The following is a 16,038-nucleotide window of genomic DNA, read 5'->3' as shown; positions in this document are numbered from 1 at the left end:
GCCCACTGTTTCCCTTTGAACATTTAAAGACACAACTTGAACACAGGAAGTTCTTCAACATGGTTGCACCATGATTTCAACACAACAGTATGCAGCTATGCACTGGCTTTTGGCCCAAGAAGTTGGCGGTTGACTTCTTGGAAGAGGGTTGGTTTGTCAAGAGAAAGGTTTGGATTTAGATATTCACTTGGAGAATGAATGAAACTATGATAAGATATGCTTAAGGAATTGTTCTGTTTAAAAAAAAAATCTGGCTGTTTTTTCCTGAGAAATTCACAGTACAGGTTTTAGAACGTTATATATATACACGCTCTTCTGCCTATCTTTTTCTTATCAAGGATAAGCTTCAGCCGTAAGCCAGGTTTTATTGTTGAAAAACCCAGGTGGGAGCTGTGGTAGAAGGTCCCCCTTCGGATTTTAATGGTGGTGCATTCCACAGCTCCATCCCCAAGGAGCCGTAGCTCCAGTGAGTTGTAATGTAAGATGGTATAAACACGAACATATGTTGTGTACACTGCATGAGCTTGGGGCCTTCCAGGTGCTTTTTCCTGGAACTTTGTTTTCACATCATATCCTGATGCTTGTCACATTCCCTCTCATAAAGCTCAGTTAGAGCCAGGCTGTGCTATTGGCCGAGAAATCACCTTGGGTGTCCTTTCTTACAGATTCTTGCATCCTGTGGAGGTAGAAGGGATTTTCAGCTCAGGGGCAGAGTAGATCTTGCGGTGCCAGTCCCACAGTCTGTGGGAGTTTGTCCCTCTTCGCAGCTGACAGCATTGCGGAAGTCCCTGTGGGACAATAACAGAAACCCTTATTAACCAATGGTGTTGTTGGAATAAAATCTCCCCACTGAAGTGTCTTGGTCCCAGGCTATAATGTTACCCCTTGATTCCCTCTGCATCTTTACCACTTTTATTACAGCTGAACACACGCTCCTCATTAGTACTCTGGGTGATATGGGGAATCAGTGTGTTGGAAATTATGTGGAATAGGTACCAGATGTTTGTGTCAACTTGGTATGCATTGGTGTTTAGAATGCTTAAGGATCCCATTTATTAAATGTGAAAATTACTTACTATACCTTCCCCTAAACAATAACTCTCCCCCTCCCCAACCCCCAATATTTTTCTCTGTGTTGCATGAGGTGTGATATTAATTTCTTTGGGGACAGATTAAATTTAATGTGTGTGCAGCAAATGCATCTGTTCCCAAATGCTTTGTCTGCATTTTGTCAAGTCTGAGGGCTGGCCTGCAGCCAGTGGGGATGTGGGGTTCTGTAACTAAGACTGGAATGCTATGTTGCAGCTAAAGGATATAATGAAAGGGTGAGTCCGTTTACATTTTTTTCTTTAAGTGGAACCGGGAAGTTAGACATTCATGTTATAGCCAGGCCTTAGGAACATTTCCCATGTGTGCAGATAAGCAAGCATTAGTGAGAAAGAGGAAGACAGTTGGTAAAATGAGAAATGAGCTTGTGCTTTCTCATTAAATTTATGAAGTCTTTTAAGTCAACCAAAAGGTTGCAAGTGTGAACCAAGCAGTTTATTTTATTATATTTTATTTTATTAGACATGAATTAATGTCTGTGTTTGGCTAAGGCATTGGCCTGTTCATCAAGTCCTGAGGTGAAGGAGTGGAGAATGCAGGGTAGAAGCAGGCAGTGCCTTGTCATGGGAAGAACTTGGATCTGGAGTCTGAGAGACCCCAGATTCGAATCCCACCCTGTCACTTACTGATGGTATGTGACCTTTGGGAAGTTGCTTAACCTCTCTGAGGCCCAGTTTCCACCACTGTAAAGTGGGAGTTTTAGCACAGTCTTTACAGTGGTGTTATGAGGATTAGAAACAGTATGTACACAGCATGTGGCTCAGAGAAGGTGCGCGATAACTGTTTCCATGAAGAATTAAACCCTCGCTTATCACAGGGGTCCCACCAGATGCTTCACAGTGTTCCTCCAGGTGGCCCAGCTGCTGAACAGAGGGCCCTGCTTGGTGAAGGAGGCCACCTGGTCAGGGCCACCTGGTGAGTTTCTCACCACAGGGCTTACTTGAATTTGTGCTGCCTTCAGGGCAGTAAACGTTTTTACTCAATAGAAGTAGCACCTTATAGATGAACAGGGGCTGTGTGTCTGTCCTGGTGGCCAAGGAGGGTGTACTGAGCAGGAAAAACAGAGTCTGACTTAAGTTGGATTCTTTTGGGAATTACCCCCAAAGAATTCTGGACAGGCCATGTACTAGATGTCTGGAATAAACAGAAATATCCAGATTGGGAGGCAACAGTGAGGAACATCTCTGGGGGTGTGTTACTGTCAGGAAGCACTTTACTGAAATATTCACCCAGCTCTGTGGCTTGCAGCAATTTACTTATCGTGGGAATAATATCTGTTCTACCCACTTTACAGAATTTCTATAAAATGCTTTTTAATTATAAAGTACAGTGCAAGGTTAACAGGAGTGTTGCTTATGAATATTGTTGCTTTCAGCCAGCATTTCTTTCTTTTTTTTTTGGCTGTGTTGGGTCTTCGTTGCTGCGCGTGAGCTTTTCTCTAGTTGCGGCAAGCGGGGGCTACTCTTCATTGCGATGCACGGGCTTCTCACTGCGGTGGCTTCTCTTGTTGCGGAGCACAGGCTCTAGAGCGCAGGCTCAGTAGTTGTGACACACGGGCTTAGTTGCTCCGCGGCATGTGGGATCTTCCCGAACCAGGGCTCACACCCGTGTCCCATGTATTGGCAGGTGGATTCTTAACCACTGCACCACCAGGGAAGTCCCTCAGCCAGCATTTCTTTTCGCCATCATCTGTGCCCTGTTGATTCTTACTGTGGTAACGTAGCTTTTGCTGTGCCACTCAGCATCATCGCCAGAGCATGTGCTCACTTGCCTCTGGAGTGTGGGGGAGAGATTGCTCAGGGGAGGAAGGGCTGTGGGTTTCTAGCAGTGGCCACAAGAGAAGCTCCCAGCCCTCTGAGGCTGTCAGTGAGAGCCTACACTAGCAGAGCTCACAGGTCACAAAAGTGAGGAGGACATGAGTCAGGTAGGGTTTCGGAGCATGTTTTTCTGGTTTTGGAGCCTTTGTGACTGTGAGGTACTGTACTTGGGCCCTGTGGTGGTCATGTGAGAATCACGGCCGCCTGCCTACTTCAGGCTTGTGTGGTAGAGCCTGGGGAGGGGATCAGCTCTTCCCAGGTGGAAGCTCTCCTAACTGGAGTTGGATCTGGCATTGTGTGGGCAGCCCGTTGTAGACACCACCGTGAGGCCGGTAGGGAAGGATGGGAGACCAGTTTCTGGAGGCAGGCCGTGGCTGCAGGAGAGGGGCAGGAGGGCCTGGGGGCTGACCCAGGGGGTGGCAGGATGAGGCCGGGGGTGTGCCGTGCTATGAGAGAGGGAGGATTGTTATGCCACCTGGAGAGAAGGATATTGCCAGACCGTGTTTGGCATGAGAGGACAAAAACAGGTTTGCATTTCCTGCCTTCTGTGACATTTGAGGGTGGGGAAGCCCTGATGAAGACTTGATTCTTAGCAACCAAAAACGTCACCTCCTTCAGCTCATGATCGATTTTTTTTGCTTTACCATAAGATCGAAGCTTTGGCTACTAGGTAAAGAGTCAAAGGAAGAACTCTAAGATAGAGTCTCCTATTGGTATGAAATCCTTTGCACATGGATCACCTCATTGTTCTTTCCCTTTTCCTCTCTTACTCCCTTCCGTCATTAATATTTGAGTGCCTACTGTGTGCCAGACATTATGCTGGGCTAAGGGATACAGCAAAAGACAGAATGATTGGGTTCCTTTCTTTTGTGGTATTTGTAGTCTTTGGGTGTATGCAGACGTTAAACAAATAATTGCACAAATAATTATATAAGTATAACCACATGAAGTGCAGTGAAGAGAAATAGAGAGTATGAAGAATGTATATCTAATGTTGTAAAAGAGGTAAGAGAAGCTTCCTTGAGAGATCTATGTAGGAGTTCATCACACCAAGGCAGAGGAAAGGGATAGGAATGGTAGGGAAAGTGTTGCTGAAAGAAACCTTGTATGTGCAGGTCCTGGTGGGAAGAAGGTTGAAGTAAAATAAAGCCTGTATATTAATGAAGGCAGGTCAAGCTGTAAGTGTCAGAAAACTCAAAACAATATTGGCTTGAATAAGAGAAAAGTTATGTGTGTTTCATATTAAAAAAAAGAAAAACAAAAAACAGTCCAGAGCTAATTCAACAGCTCCATGTTCATCATGACCCAGGCAACTTCTGTCTTATTGCTTTGCCTGACTCAGCATGTTGCTTCCATCTTATGGCCTAAAATGGCTGCTTTAGCTCTGTTCATCACATCTGTATTCCAACCAGCAGGAAGGAGGAAAGGGCAGAAGAACACAACTCCTTCCTTTCTTAAGAAACTTCTTAGAAATTGCATGTATCACCTATGGTTACATCTTATTAGCCAGGATTTCATCACATGGCCATACCTAGCTGCAAGCATTAACTAGAACTTCCAGTACAATGTTGAAAAGGAGTTATGAGAGGGGATGTCCTTGTCTTGTTGATCTTAGTGATCTTGATCTTAGTGAGAAAGCTTTTAGTTTCTCACCATTAAGTACATTAGCTGTGAGATTTTTTGTACACGTTCTTTAGAATAGAAGTTCCCATCTGTTTCTAATTTGCTGAGTTTTTAAAATCATGAATGACTGTTAGATTTTGTAAAACGCTTTTTCTGCTTCTATTGATACGATCATGTGATTTTTCTTCTTTAGCCAGTTAGCGAGATAGATTATATTAATTGATTTTCAAATGTTGCATACCTAGGATAAACCCCAGTTGATTGTGGCGTATAATTCCTTGTATACATTGTTGGATTCGATTTGCTAATATTTTGTTGAGAATTTTTGCACCTATGTTTGCAAGAGATATTGGTCTGTAGTTTTCTTGCAATGTCTAGCTCTGGTATTAGGGTAATGAGTTAGAATGAGTTAGGAAGTATTTGTTCTGCTGTTATCTTCTGAAAGAGATGGTAGAGAATTGGTATAATTTCTTCCTGAAATGTTCAGTAGAATTCACCAGTGAGCCCATCTGGGCCTAAAATTTTTTTTTTTTTTGGAGTATAGTTGCTTTACAGTGTTGTGTTAGCTTCTGCTGTACAGCAAAGCAAATCGTTTATTCATATACATATATCCACTCTTTTTTAGATTCTTTTCCCATATACGTCATTACAGAATATTGAGTAGAGTTCTCTGTGCTTTATAGTAGGTCCTTATTAGTTATCTATTTTATATATAGTAGTGTGTATATGTCAATCCCAATTTCCCAATTTATCCCCCACTTCTCCCTGGTAACCATAATTTTGTTTTCTACATCTGTGACTTTATTTCTGTTTTGTAAATAAGTTCATTTGTGCCTTTTTTTTTTTTTTTAGATTCCATATATAAGTGATATAAGTGATATGATATTTGTCTTTCTCTGTCTGACTTACTTCACTCAGTATGACAATCTCTAGGTCCATCCCTGTTGCTGCAAATGGCATTATTTTGTTCTGGGCCCAACATTTTTTAATGAAAACTTTCACTTTACAGAGATACTAGCCCTGGAGGCAGGTCTGAGTCTGAGGCCTTGAGCGACTGGGGCAAGCTTAGAAGGGTTACTTATGTTCATTGAACTCACTTTCCTGTTCTTTACAATGAGGATAATACGACCTCCTTATGGTGGTATTGAAAGGATGTATAGCACCTAGCACTGCCCAGCCTCTAGTGAGCACTTAATGGGAGATATTTATTTACTTACTTACTTATTACTTACTTGCTTATTTTCTTTACTTACTTACTAGACCAGACTGACATTGTGTGTTGAACTGTTGAAAGCACCATGTCTTATATACCCTTGGAGGATGGGGTAGATAGTTTCTGTTTTTTTCCTTTTCCTTTCCTTCCTTTCCTTCCCTTCCCCTCCCTCCCTTCCTCCCTTCTTTCCATTTTCTTTCTTTCTTTCTTTCTCTCTCTCTCCCCCTTCCTCCCTTCCTTCCTCCCTCCCTTCCTTCCTTCCTTCCTTTCTGGGTCTTTTTGGCTTCAGGATGTATTAATCATATGTTGAATTGTTTTCTTTTTTAAACTTGGAGGACAAAAATTTCATCAAGGCACCTCAGCAGCCAACCCTACTCTAGTGTGTCTGATGGTCAGGGACACTCTATACCGAGCATATTTAAACATTGACCCCAGTGGGTCTCTGTAAAGTGCAGCTCTTCCGTCACTTGATCAGAGTGAGCCTTGTACATTGCTTTCTCTTTTTTTTTCGACCTTGGACTGACTTGTGTAACACATGGCTGGAGCTGCAGCCCATAAAGTGGGGGTCTGCCCCGTCTTAGACTCTGGTAGGACAGAGAACAGACACTCTTAAGGCAAAGAGTGCCCATTTTCAGTGCTGGGGGCATCCCCTCTCTGATTCCCTCCACCTTTGGGTAAGACCTTATCCTCTGGTTTGTTGCCAGTGAGTTTTGCTCTTGCCCAGTGTGGAGATGAGCAGTGTGGTGACGTAAGACCCTAATGGGTGATGGTGGTATGTAAGGAGGAGGGGAAGTCAAGCAGATTGCAAGCCTTTTGCAGACGTGTTTTAGGTGGAACTATAGTCCAGTCAGAGCTTTGTACATACATACAAAAATGGAACTGAAAAGTACTTTTTTTTTTTGGCATTTTTGGCACTTTTTTTTTTTTGGCCTGCATACGCGGGCCTCTCACTGCTGTGGCCTCTCCTGTTGCGGAGCACAGGCTCCAGACGCGCAGGCTCAGTGGCCATGGCTCACAGGCTCAGCCGCTCTGCGGCATGTGGGATCTTCCCGGACCAGGCCACGAACCCGTGTCCCCTGCATCAGCAGGCGGACTCTCAACCAGTGCGCCACCAGGGAAGCCCTGAAAAGTATTTTTATTTGTGCTTAATTTGTGATAATGGGAAATTCATGTCAGGAGGCTGTGAAACCAATTCAGAAGGGTTTCCCGGTGTTGGTAGCAATGGCCGCAGCAAGTCGCCAGGGTCAATTCCCTCTGCAGGTCCAGAGCCCAGCGCCCAGTGTAGGAGTAGGAGACTTCTTCTGGAGCTCTGGGCTGTGAGATATCTCACTGTGACTGGTGCGGGCAGGAGGAGTGGGTGGGGGCACCTGCTCATCCTGTTTGCCGTGCTTGGGGAGTTCAGGGAATCCTGCGTCCAGTACCTCCTGACTTTGCTGCCGTGACATCTTCCTTTACCACCTCTGTTTCTCAGAAAGCAGCCGGGCACAGGAGAGCAGTACGGAGGGTGGCAGTGATTATTTGAGAAGGTACATACTTCATTTCAGATAACAGTTGATAACTGTTATCAACCTAGATAATTTCCATGAGTTCTGAAATAGACTTGCACACCAGGTGGGGTATCTGCGTATAGCACAGCAGTGGGGATACAGGATTGTCTGGTTTGAACTGTATTTGCATTTTAGACCGGGGCTAATCCCGGAGAGTACTTTTATTATGTAGAAGTCAGGAAGAACTACTTGGAGTACATTCAGGTCTTTTATCGGGTTCCATTTGGAAGGTCGGGGTTTAGGATGCTGTATGTTCCAAGTCCCAGTCTCCTCAGCTAATTGAGGACAACACCAAGCTTACAGAGGTATGTGAGGTTTAAGTATCGCGGAGTCCTTTTGATTTCTGGATGTCCTTCCCTATCAGTTCAGCTAATGTATGTCACACCACTGTAGCAATCTGTTTCCCGTTATTAGCTGCATACAGCCAATTCCAAGTCCCCAGAATGGGGCCCTAATCACTGATCAGAGAGGGGGCAGTGTTTTCTTTAAGCTCAATGATTCATTTAATAAATACGTTTTGGGCATTTCCTACATGTGAGGCACTGTGATGGGTGCTGAGGATACAAAGAGAGTAACCCGCAGCTGTCAGGGAGGTCCCACTGGACTGGCAAAGACGGACATATACACTGGTGGTTACAGTGTAGAAAATGAAACAGCCGAGACAGGCAGAGGAATTATGGGAGCACAGAGGAAGTGCACCTTCCTCAGCTTGGGATGTTTGTTTTGGGGGTGGAGGTAGAGCGGACGAGGAATTTGGGGAAAGGAAACAAGCTTGAATAAAGACATAGAGTGAGAGACATCATGGTATGTTTCGAGACATTTAAGCCACGTGGGGTTCCTGGAGGCGGAGGACTTAGGCTGGAGAGCTAGGAAGGGGCTACATCAAGAAAGGCCTTCGTGTGCCAGGTGAAGGAGCACAGACCAGCAGTTCTCAAGGGACGGGGCATAACTGCAGGGCTGGGCAGGGCAGGTCTTTGCATCTGGAATAACCATTCAGTTGAGGACCACTCTGGGTTAGGTGAACCTTGTCTGTATGGAAGGAAGCTCGGAGAGCTTGAGACCAGAGGCTCCTTTCAGGAAGATCTGCAGTTGTCTAGGGATGGAGACAGTGAGTGCTGCAGGAAGTAGAGACGGGGAGGAAAGGATGGATTTCAGATTTAAGTTCTGATTGCTTAGAGGAAGGGAGAATGAGGAAGCAGGAGCCAGGCATGCCCAGGGTTCTACTTTTTCTATCTGAGGCTCTGCTCGTATCCTACCTCTCTTGGGAGGATCTTTCTGACCTCTCAAACTTTGCTGTACAGCTCTGGCCCCAGTTGCCTCTGCTCGTTGCATCTTGCTTTTGTATGTTCTTAAGATTGTTTTGCTTTCCCTAAGAAGGGGAAGCACTTAGAAAGGTAGAATCTGCATCTTATACCTTTTTGGGTGCAATTTTAGGTGTCTAATATTTATGCATAATATCATTGGGGCTTTCCCCAACTTATTCTATTTATCTCTGGTTTTCTTCTAAGAGGGGAAGGAAGAATTGAACACAGATGTCAAATGGGAACTTTCCTCCCTCCAGAGGAATACATTCGTGGCTTGTGTGTCTAAAAGGGAATTTAGTCAAATACACATCAAAAGTATCCAAAAGGAGTTTAAGAGATTGGGATTTTACAAGAATAGACTAGCTTTTTTGCCATTTAGTTCTGGAAACAACTTACCTGGAAAGGCACCTCTGGTGGGTTGGCAGTGACTTGTATATTCAGAATAATTAATTTAATCATGGCATTAATTGCGGATTCTGAGGGGTTCATGTTTGTGATTCCCTCTGCAGGTCCAGAGCCCAGCGCCCAGTGTGAACTGTCGCCTGTCAATGCCTCCCATCCAGTCCAGGCCTTGATGGAGAGTTTCACCGTCTTGTCGGGATGTGCCAGCAGGGGGACGGTGGGGTTGCCCCAGGAGGTGCACGTCCTGAACCTCCGCACTGCCGACCAGGGTCCCGGCCAGCCACAGAGAGAGGTAGGCGCAGGTGCCAGCTTTCTACCCACTGCCCCTAGGAATTTGTAAAGACATTTTTCTGGATGAAGAGTCCTTTTCTTCCTTTCTGGGTTTAACGAGGATGCTCATGTATGAGCATAAGTGGGGAGGAGGACACAAAGTACACTCAAGAGAGAGAAGGATTTCATTTAATCCAGAAGGATTGCTCTCTGTACTGGGCAACTCTAAGACTTCGCTCTAGAGAGATTTTTCAGCTTTTCAACTTTCCTGGTCCCCCTCCCTGCCTCATAGTGGAAAGAATGTTCTTAAGAATTTCATTTTTAAAACATGGTTGTGAAAAAACAAAATAAGGTGCCATTTCTCTGTTATTGTAAAATGTCTTCCTCATCTTCTCCTGTGCCCTGTCTTTCATCTTTCTTTGTTTTGTCTTGTGGACCTATTGCTCCTGCAGGATGAGTCAGAGGAAACAGAAACACTCTGGAATAAGGATGGCAGTACCTTGTATGTGCATGAAAGCACTGGGGGTGCGTAAGCTCCTTATGTTATCCAGGCAGCTTCTTGAAGACTGTGGTGGTATTGGTGGTGGTGATGATGACCCAAGCTCATAGTGACTCAGTATTTCCTCTATCCTCAGCCCTGTTTGAAGCACTCATACACTTATTCCATGAAGTCCTATTACTACCCTCAATTTACAGGTGACAGGCACAATGGTAACTCACTTGCCCAAGGTCATTACCATAAGAGAGAAATGGCCTCCTCTTTCTTGTGGCTCATAAATGACCTGGGCTGTGGATAATGGTCCCCCTGCTTCTTTTAAGATAACACACAGTTGTCATTCTTTCTGTTTCTAAGCTTCTGTGTCAGAAATGTTATCACTCAGTTATTAGCTCTTCAGGAAGAGAGAAACCACAATAAACCATGATCACAGTGAAGTGTAGAAAAACTGATATAGAGCAGAATTTATCTTTGACCTTTCTTCTGGTCAGGAAAGTTAATTTCCAAAACTGTTTGTTTATGTGCCTCAACCACTCTTCTTTTTTGGGGTGGGGGGGTGGGTAGGAATAGGAGAGGTGAGGTGTGCAGAAGGAAAAGCAAACTGATTTTAATCTTGTGAAAGTGTGCAGAGTTGGCTCATTTCAAAGACAAATCATCTAACCTTTCCAGCTACATTGGAAATTATCGTTAATACTCTTGGTTGCTTGCCATTGTTGCTGCAACACATATTTCAGGTTGGATTTCTTTATCCCAGTAATGCGTCTTTAATTCTTAACTTATGGGGGAGAATTTGGGTGGGAGGGAAAGGAAGGGAGGAGGAAGTGCAGTTCCTATGAAGCCTTGCTGACTCCAGCAATTCTTTAGCAGCAATAATTACTCATATTATATATGCTCTCTCTGAAGAACCAAGAAAGAAAAGCAAGTCCGAGCGATTACAGAAGCGGCAGAAATTCTGCGTGCTAAATTGTGCGGTACTGTTGTTGATTCTGAAAATAGATTCACATAAGACTACTGAAGCAAAAGAAGAATATCTCAAGGAATGACAGCAGAGCTCTCCCACACTTATATTGACTATGTTAGATCAAAATAGACATGGCTGTACTGAAGATACGGAAAATTAGCTGGCATCAAGGGACGTCGTACGTTCAGTGAAGAAGTAAAGAAAGTGGGCCTACGGGAGATAGTCTCTAAAACTTGTTTAAAAACCTGAACAATTAAGTATCTCTCATGTTCTTCACATGTGACTCTGGAGATACAGGACTGCAGCCATGCCAACAGCTTTTTAAAATCGTTTGAACTATATGACCCAGCAGTTCCACACCTAAATGTATACGCAAGAGAAAGGAAAACATATGTCCACATAAAAACTTGTCCACGCTTGTTCACAGCAGCATTATTCATAATAGCTAAAAAGTGGGAACAACCTGAATGCCCATCAGCTGATGAATGGATAAATGAAATGTGGTACATGTATCCATACAATGGAATGTTATTCAGCAACAAAAAGGAATGAAATACTGATACATGCTGCAACGTGGATGAACCTTGAAAACGTTACACTGAGTGAAAGAAGTCAGGCACAAAATCTACGTGCTGTCCGGAGTAGACAAATTTATAGAGATAGAAAGTAAACTGGTGGTTGTTTAGGGCTGAAGAGCAAAAGAGAGACGTGGGGGCTGACTTTATGAGTACAGAGTTTCTTTGGGGGGGACAGAAATGTTCTAAAATTAAATTATAATGATGGTTCCACAATTGAATATGAATCTAGTAAATACCATTGATAAATGTCAATACATGTGAGTAACCAAAAACCATTGAGTTGTACTTTTAATGGGTGAATTTTATGGCACGTGGATTTTATCTCAGTAAAGCTGTTAAAAAATGAATTCAACCTGTCGGTATATTAATTACCCATAAAATTTACCTTAACTATATCCACTTTAAAAAAAAAACAAAACTAGGATTGCTTCCTCTTCCAACCTAAACCCATTCAACTCTTTCTGATATTCTCAATGGATAACTTGATTTTTATAGATATGCTATTAGATATGGTCTGTGCTAAAAGTCACAGCCAGTCAGTTCTGGAGGTCATAGTGGGAGGACCAGAGGCAGCCTTTGTGCATGTCTCTACAAAATGTTAAGGGCAAATATTTTTCAAGATGAAATGATAAATGTTGTTGCTTATAAATTAGAAAAGAATGCCCTACTGGCTCCAAGCCATAATTACTTTGACTCTTATGACCGAAGTCGTTGTTTTTCATGATGTCCTCCTTAAATGTGAGGGAATTACTAAATCAACCCTATCCCCACTCCCTGCCCCGACCGGCTTGTTTTGGTGCAGGATTAGCATTAAGATCTATTATAAATCATCCCTTCTCTAACATTTTACTAAATTCCTACCTCCCGGGCGCCTTAAGCTTCCTCAGCTGAGGAGAGGCTGCTGCCTTTCCTGTGTGGCGGAGGTGACAGAGCCTACACCTGGAAGTAATAACCTCAGCAGGTTGACAAGATTTGGGGAAACAGTTATACTTAATTAGACAAACAATTTTATAGGCCAGCAGAGAATTTGTATCAGAAACATACTTGTTACAATAATGTATACAAAGCCCCCTGTGGCAAAGCATGGTTTTGCCATTGACTTCCCTGCTGGGTTCTCATCAGGACAGCACAGACCTGTAGTTGTATTTTTCATCTGAGACCACACCTCTTATTTGTAATCATTGGTTTTGGAAACAACAGTCCTGGAAGTGAACCGGAAACTGGAAAAAGACTCTTTGGCGACAGAGGAGGGCAGAAGAGGGTAAACAGCCCTGAGAGACCAACTTTGTCTTTTAGAATAAGTGGGGAGGTGTCATCGGCTTCACCCTATGAAAACCAGCTGCCTGTGCCCTTTAACTTCAAGGTAAAATGTCCCGCCCCTCCCTCACTTCCTGCCCCTACTCTGTTCTGACCACCGCTCCATCCCCTGCCCATACCCCTGAGTTCAGTCCCTCTGGGTGTTTCCTGATTCCTGAGAAGGGCTGTAACACCACCAGAGGCTTGTTTACAGTAACATATGTTCATTAGTTGCTGGAATGGCAACAATTTTGTTTCCGATCCTCTAATTTTTATTGTGACCTGCTTTTTCCGGGGGATGCTTCTTTTCTATTTCCCGTCTATCTAACTGCTCGCTTATTATGAAAAGCCCTTAGTTAGCAGTACGTATGTGTATAACAGATATGGACGTTTGAATTTATGTATTTGTTTTGACATTGAAGAAGCGACTGTTAATGGGCGTGCCAAGCCAGAGACTGGCTGTAGGGGTGGAGTGAGGATCTGGGAGGATCCATGGTCATGGGAAAGGGGCCAGGTTTAATAACTTTATCCTCACCCTTCAGAAAGCTCAGAACCCTCCATTCTCGTATGTATTTACTTATTCTCTGCTTCATTCCAAAAAGGGATTTGGGATGGGCTTACAACAATAGACATACCAAGAGTGTAAGCAGAAAAGCGAAATGAGGACAAAAGTGAAGTGCAGTTTGTTAGCTACATGCGTTATGTGGTGGGTGCGACTGAGTTTGAAATTTGGCAGCAATTCGGCAGGCTTCTTGGCAGGCAGGGCCACATGGGATATGCGGTTAATCACACATGTGGCTCCAAGTTACTTTTCCTTGGTGCCTTCTCTGAGGACTGTGGCATACAATTGTTCCTTCCCTGGTTCTGTTTGAGGGCGGGAGAGACCACAGTTGGGAGAAAGAGAAGGAAGAAAACACAGCCTAATGCTAATGGTTCTGCCTGCCTCTTAATAGCTCCCGTAGGCCCCAAATAACAGTGACCACAGTGGTGGTGAAGTGCCAGCTGCGGGCACCTGTGCCGTCGCCGCCCATCCTCACTGTCGGCTGGAAAGGGAGGGAGGCCTAGGCAGGTTTCACGGCAGACCCTGGGGCATGCAGCCCACCTCTGAGCCCGTGTGTGACTCTACAGTCCAAGGTTTTCCCACACGTCAGTCCACTTCCCTTTCACCTTTAGCTCTGACCTTGCTCCCAGCTATGAAACCTGCCACCCTGTCTCACTTGGCTCAACCTGTTCCACGAGGCAGCAGATCTCTCACCGAAGGTTTGGGTTTCCTGCATAGGCTTGTGATAGCTCTTTCTGATGCTCAGAGTTCCTTTTGTTCCCTTCCTTGTGGCTTTGGGGCAGTAGTGAGGGTGTTTTTTGGTGTGGCATTGTCTCTTTGTTCCTTTCTGACTTAGAAGATTATCACGTCAAGTGTCAGTAATTATAAAATGCAGGACTAAGCTCAGGAGCCCTTGCACTCTATGTGGCTGTTAATCCTACATTAAATGTCACCTCCCATCTGTTTTTCACAGTTGATCATTTTCTTCCCCCCACCACCACCCCAAATAAAGCTTTCAACTGCCTCCACAAAAAGTAACTCACCTGTCTTCTGCTAGTAATCCATGACTTGTAACCAAACTTGCTTGAATTGTGTGACAAGGGAGAACAAACACATTAAGGGACTCTTCCTGCTATGCGTAAAACACAGGACCTTCAGTGTGTGGACTTTGCCATCTGATTTGACATCTTTTTTTTTTTTTTGCGGTACGCGGGCCTCTCACTGTTGTGGCCTCTCCTGTTGCGGAGCACAGGCTCTGGACGCGCAGGCTCAGCGGCCATGGCTCACGGGCCCAGACGCTCTGCGGCATGTGGGATCTTCCCAGACCGGGGCACGAACCCGTGTCCCCTGCATTGGCAGGCGGACTCTCAACCACTGCACCACCAGGGAAGCCCCTGACATCTTTTTTGCTTACTTTGAGGAATCTTGCAGTTCAGGGATTAAACACTTTGGAGAGCCCTACTACCTACCTACTTAACTATCTATCTGTCGTCTTTCCCGTTTCCACAATATTAGTAGGTTGACAACTTCTCTCTTTTTGTGCCCTTCCCCCTCAGTTATTAAAAATATAATGGAACAGTGCAGGGGTAGGGGGAATGGGTGTGTGTCTTACCTTTACCCATCACAACTAAAAGAACTGATAAAAAATTTCAAGACTTGTTTTTTGGAGAGTATACACGTGAGAGCAGGAATACCAAATGAACGCTAGCATACTAGTTACCTTCCTTCTCTTATCCGGGACATTTTCCCCTCTGCTGTTATTCATGAATGACTTCCCAGTGCTAGTCCTGTGTATATGCTGGGGAAAAAACCTCAAACAAACTCAAGGCTATTTATATTTCGGAGATCTTGTGTGCAGTGTGTGCTAATAAGCAAGCGTCACAGAAAACTCACACACACACACTATATACTGATGAAATTCGGTTACTAAACAAACACCTTCCATGTGTAAACACTGCCTGGTGTTTGTTTAAATGGAAGTTGTTTTGGAAATCACCCCAGGCTGACAGGTAAGGTTATCTTTGAACTGGCCATTTTGTCACAGACCTACAGCAGATTTATGAGAAAGTTACACCGACAACGAGGGTCATGTTTCTCTAAAGGCATTCATCTCTCTTTCCCTTTTTCTTTCTCTCTCTCCTCTTCCCTCTCCCTCTCCCTTTCTTCTCTCCTCTCTCCCTTCCTCTTTCCCTCTCTCCCCTTCTCCTCCCTTCCCCCATTCATTTGACTGTTGTTCTGGAAATTATTTCGTTATCTTGAAAGGCCACTGAACCTGGCTCTTACATAGGATTGGAGGCCCTAAATGAATAGGACAGTCACGTGATTTAAAACGAGTTGCCACTTCACTTGAAGATACTCCGTGCAGGTTAAATGATGACACCCTGCTGTGCAGTATGAAATTGCCAGGCCTGGACAGGACAGAGGAGCAGTCAGGCCGTGGGGTGGGGCTAGCCAGGCCGCTAGACCTCCGGCTGCTGTTTCCACGGAAGGCAATGCAGGCCGGGTAGAACTGGCCACGCCAGTCATTGATGGTTTCTAACACGTTGGGGCAAGATGTTCAATCTGAAGCTACAGCTAACTTTCAAATGAGAACTCTCCAAAAACCCAGTCTTGGAATCTTAGATAAAAGTGAAAGCAGAAATCAGAGCCATAATAGTAAACATCGAGATATAGCAAACAAATTAGGACACAAGAGGAAGTGAAGAAGTTATAACGTTCCCACCAACACGCTGGTTAGCCATGTGGCTTAACCTTTGCCATGTATCACAGTAACATTGCCCTGGGAAAGCATGCCCCCTGCCCCACAGAAGGACTGAGCCTGGTTGGACTCTGCCATTTTAGCATGAGGTAATAATGCCAGTTATGTTCTTTGCTGGCTGGGAG

The 16,038-nt window shown here is 44.4% G+C and overlaps 1 protein-coding gene across 4 annotated transcripts in view; it reads left to right on the top strand.

Annotated features, from left to right (window-relative positions):
* The window catches only part of TGFBR3 (transforming growth factor beta receptor 3), a 208,531-nt gene that overhangs the window by 84,777 nt on the left and 107,716 nt on the right, over positions 1 to 16,038 (top strand). For all 4 annotated transcript variants that reach the window (XM_032648927.1, XM_032648917.1, XM_032648923.1 and 1 more), the window contains exon 3: positions 9,121 to 9,305. In XM_032648927.1, coding sequence (XP_032504818.1) covers positions 9,121 to 9,305 — 185 coding nt within the window. The remainder of the gene's footprint in view (positions 1 to 9,120; positions 9,306 to 16,038) is intronic.

Source organism: Phocoena sinus, chromosome 1 (assembly GCF_008692025.1).
Source record: "Phocoena sinus isolate mPhoSin1 chromosome 1, mPhoSin1.pri, whole genome shotgun sequence".
Lineage (NCBI taxonomy): Eukaryota > Metazoa > Chordata > Mammalia > Artiodactyla > Phocoenidae > Phocoena > Phocoena sinus.
This window is presented reverse-complemented; position numbering and strand designations above follow the sequence as displayed.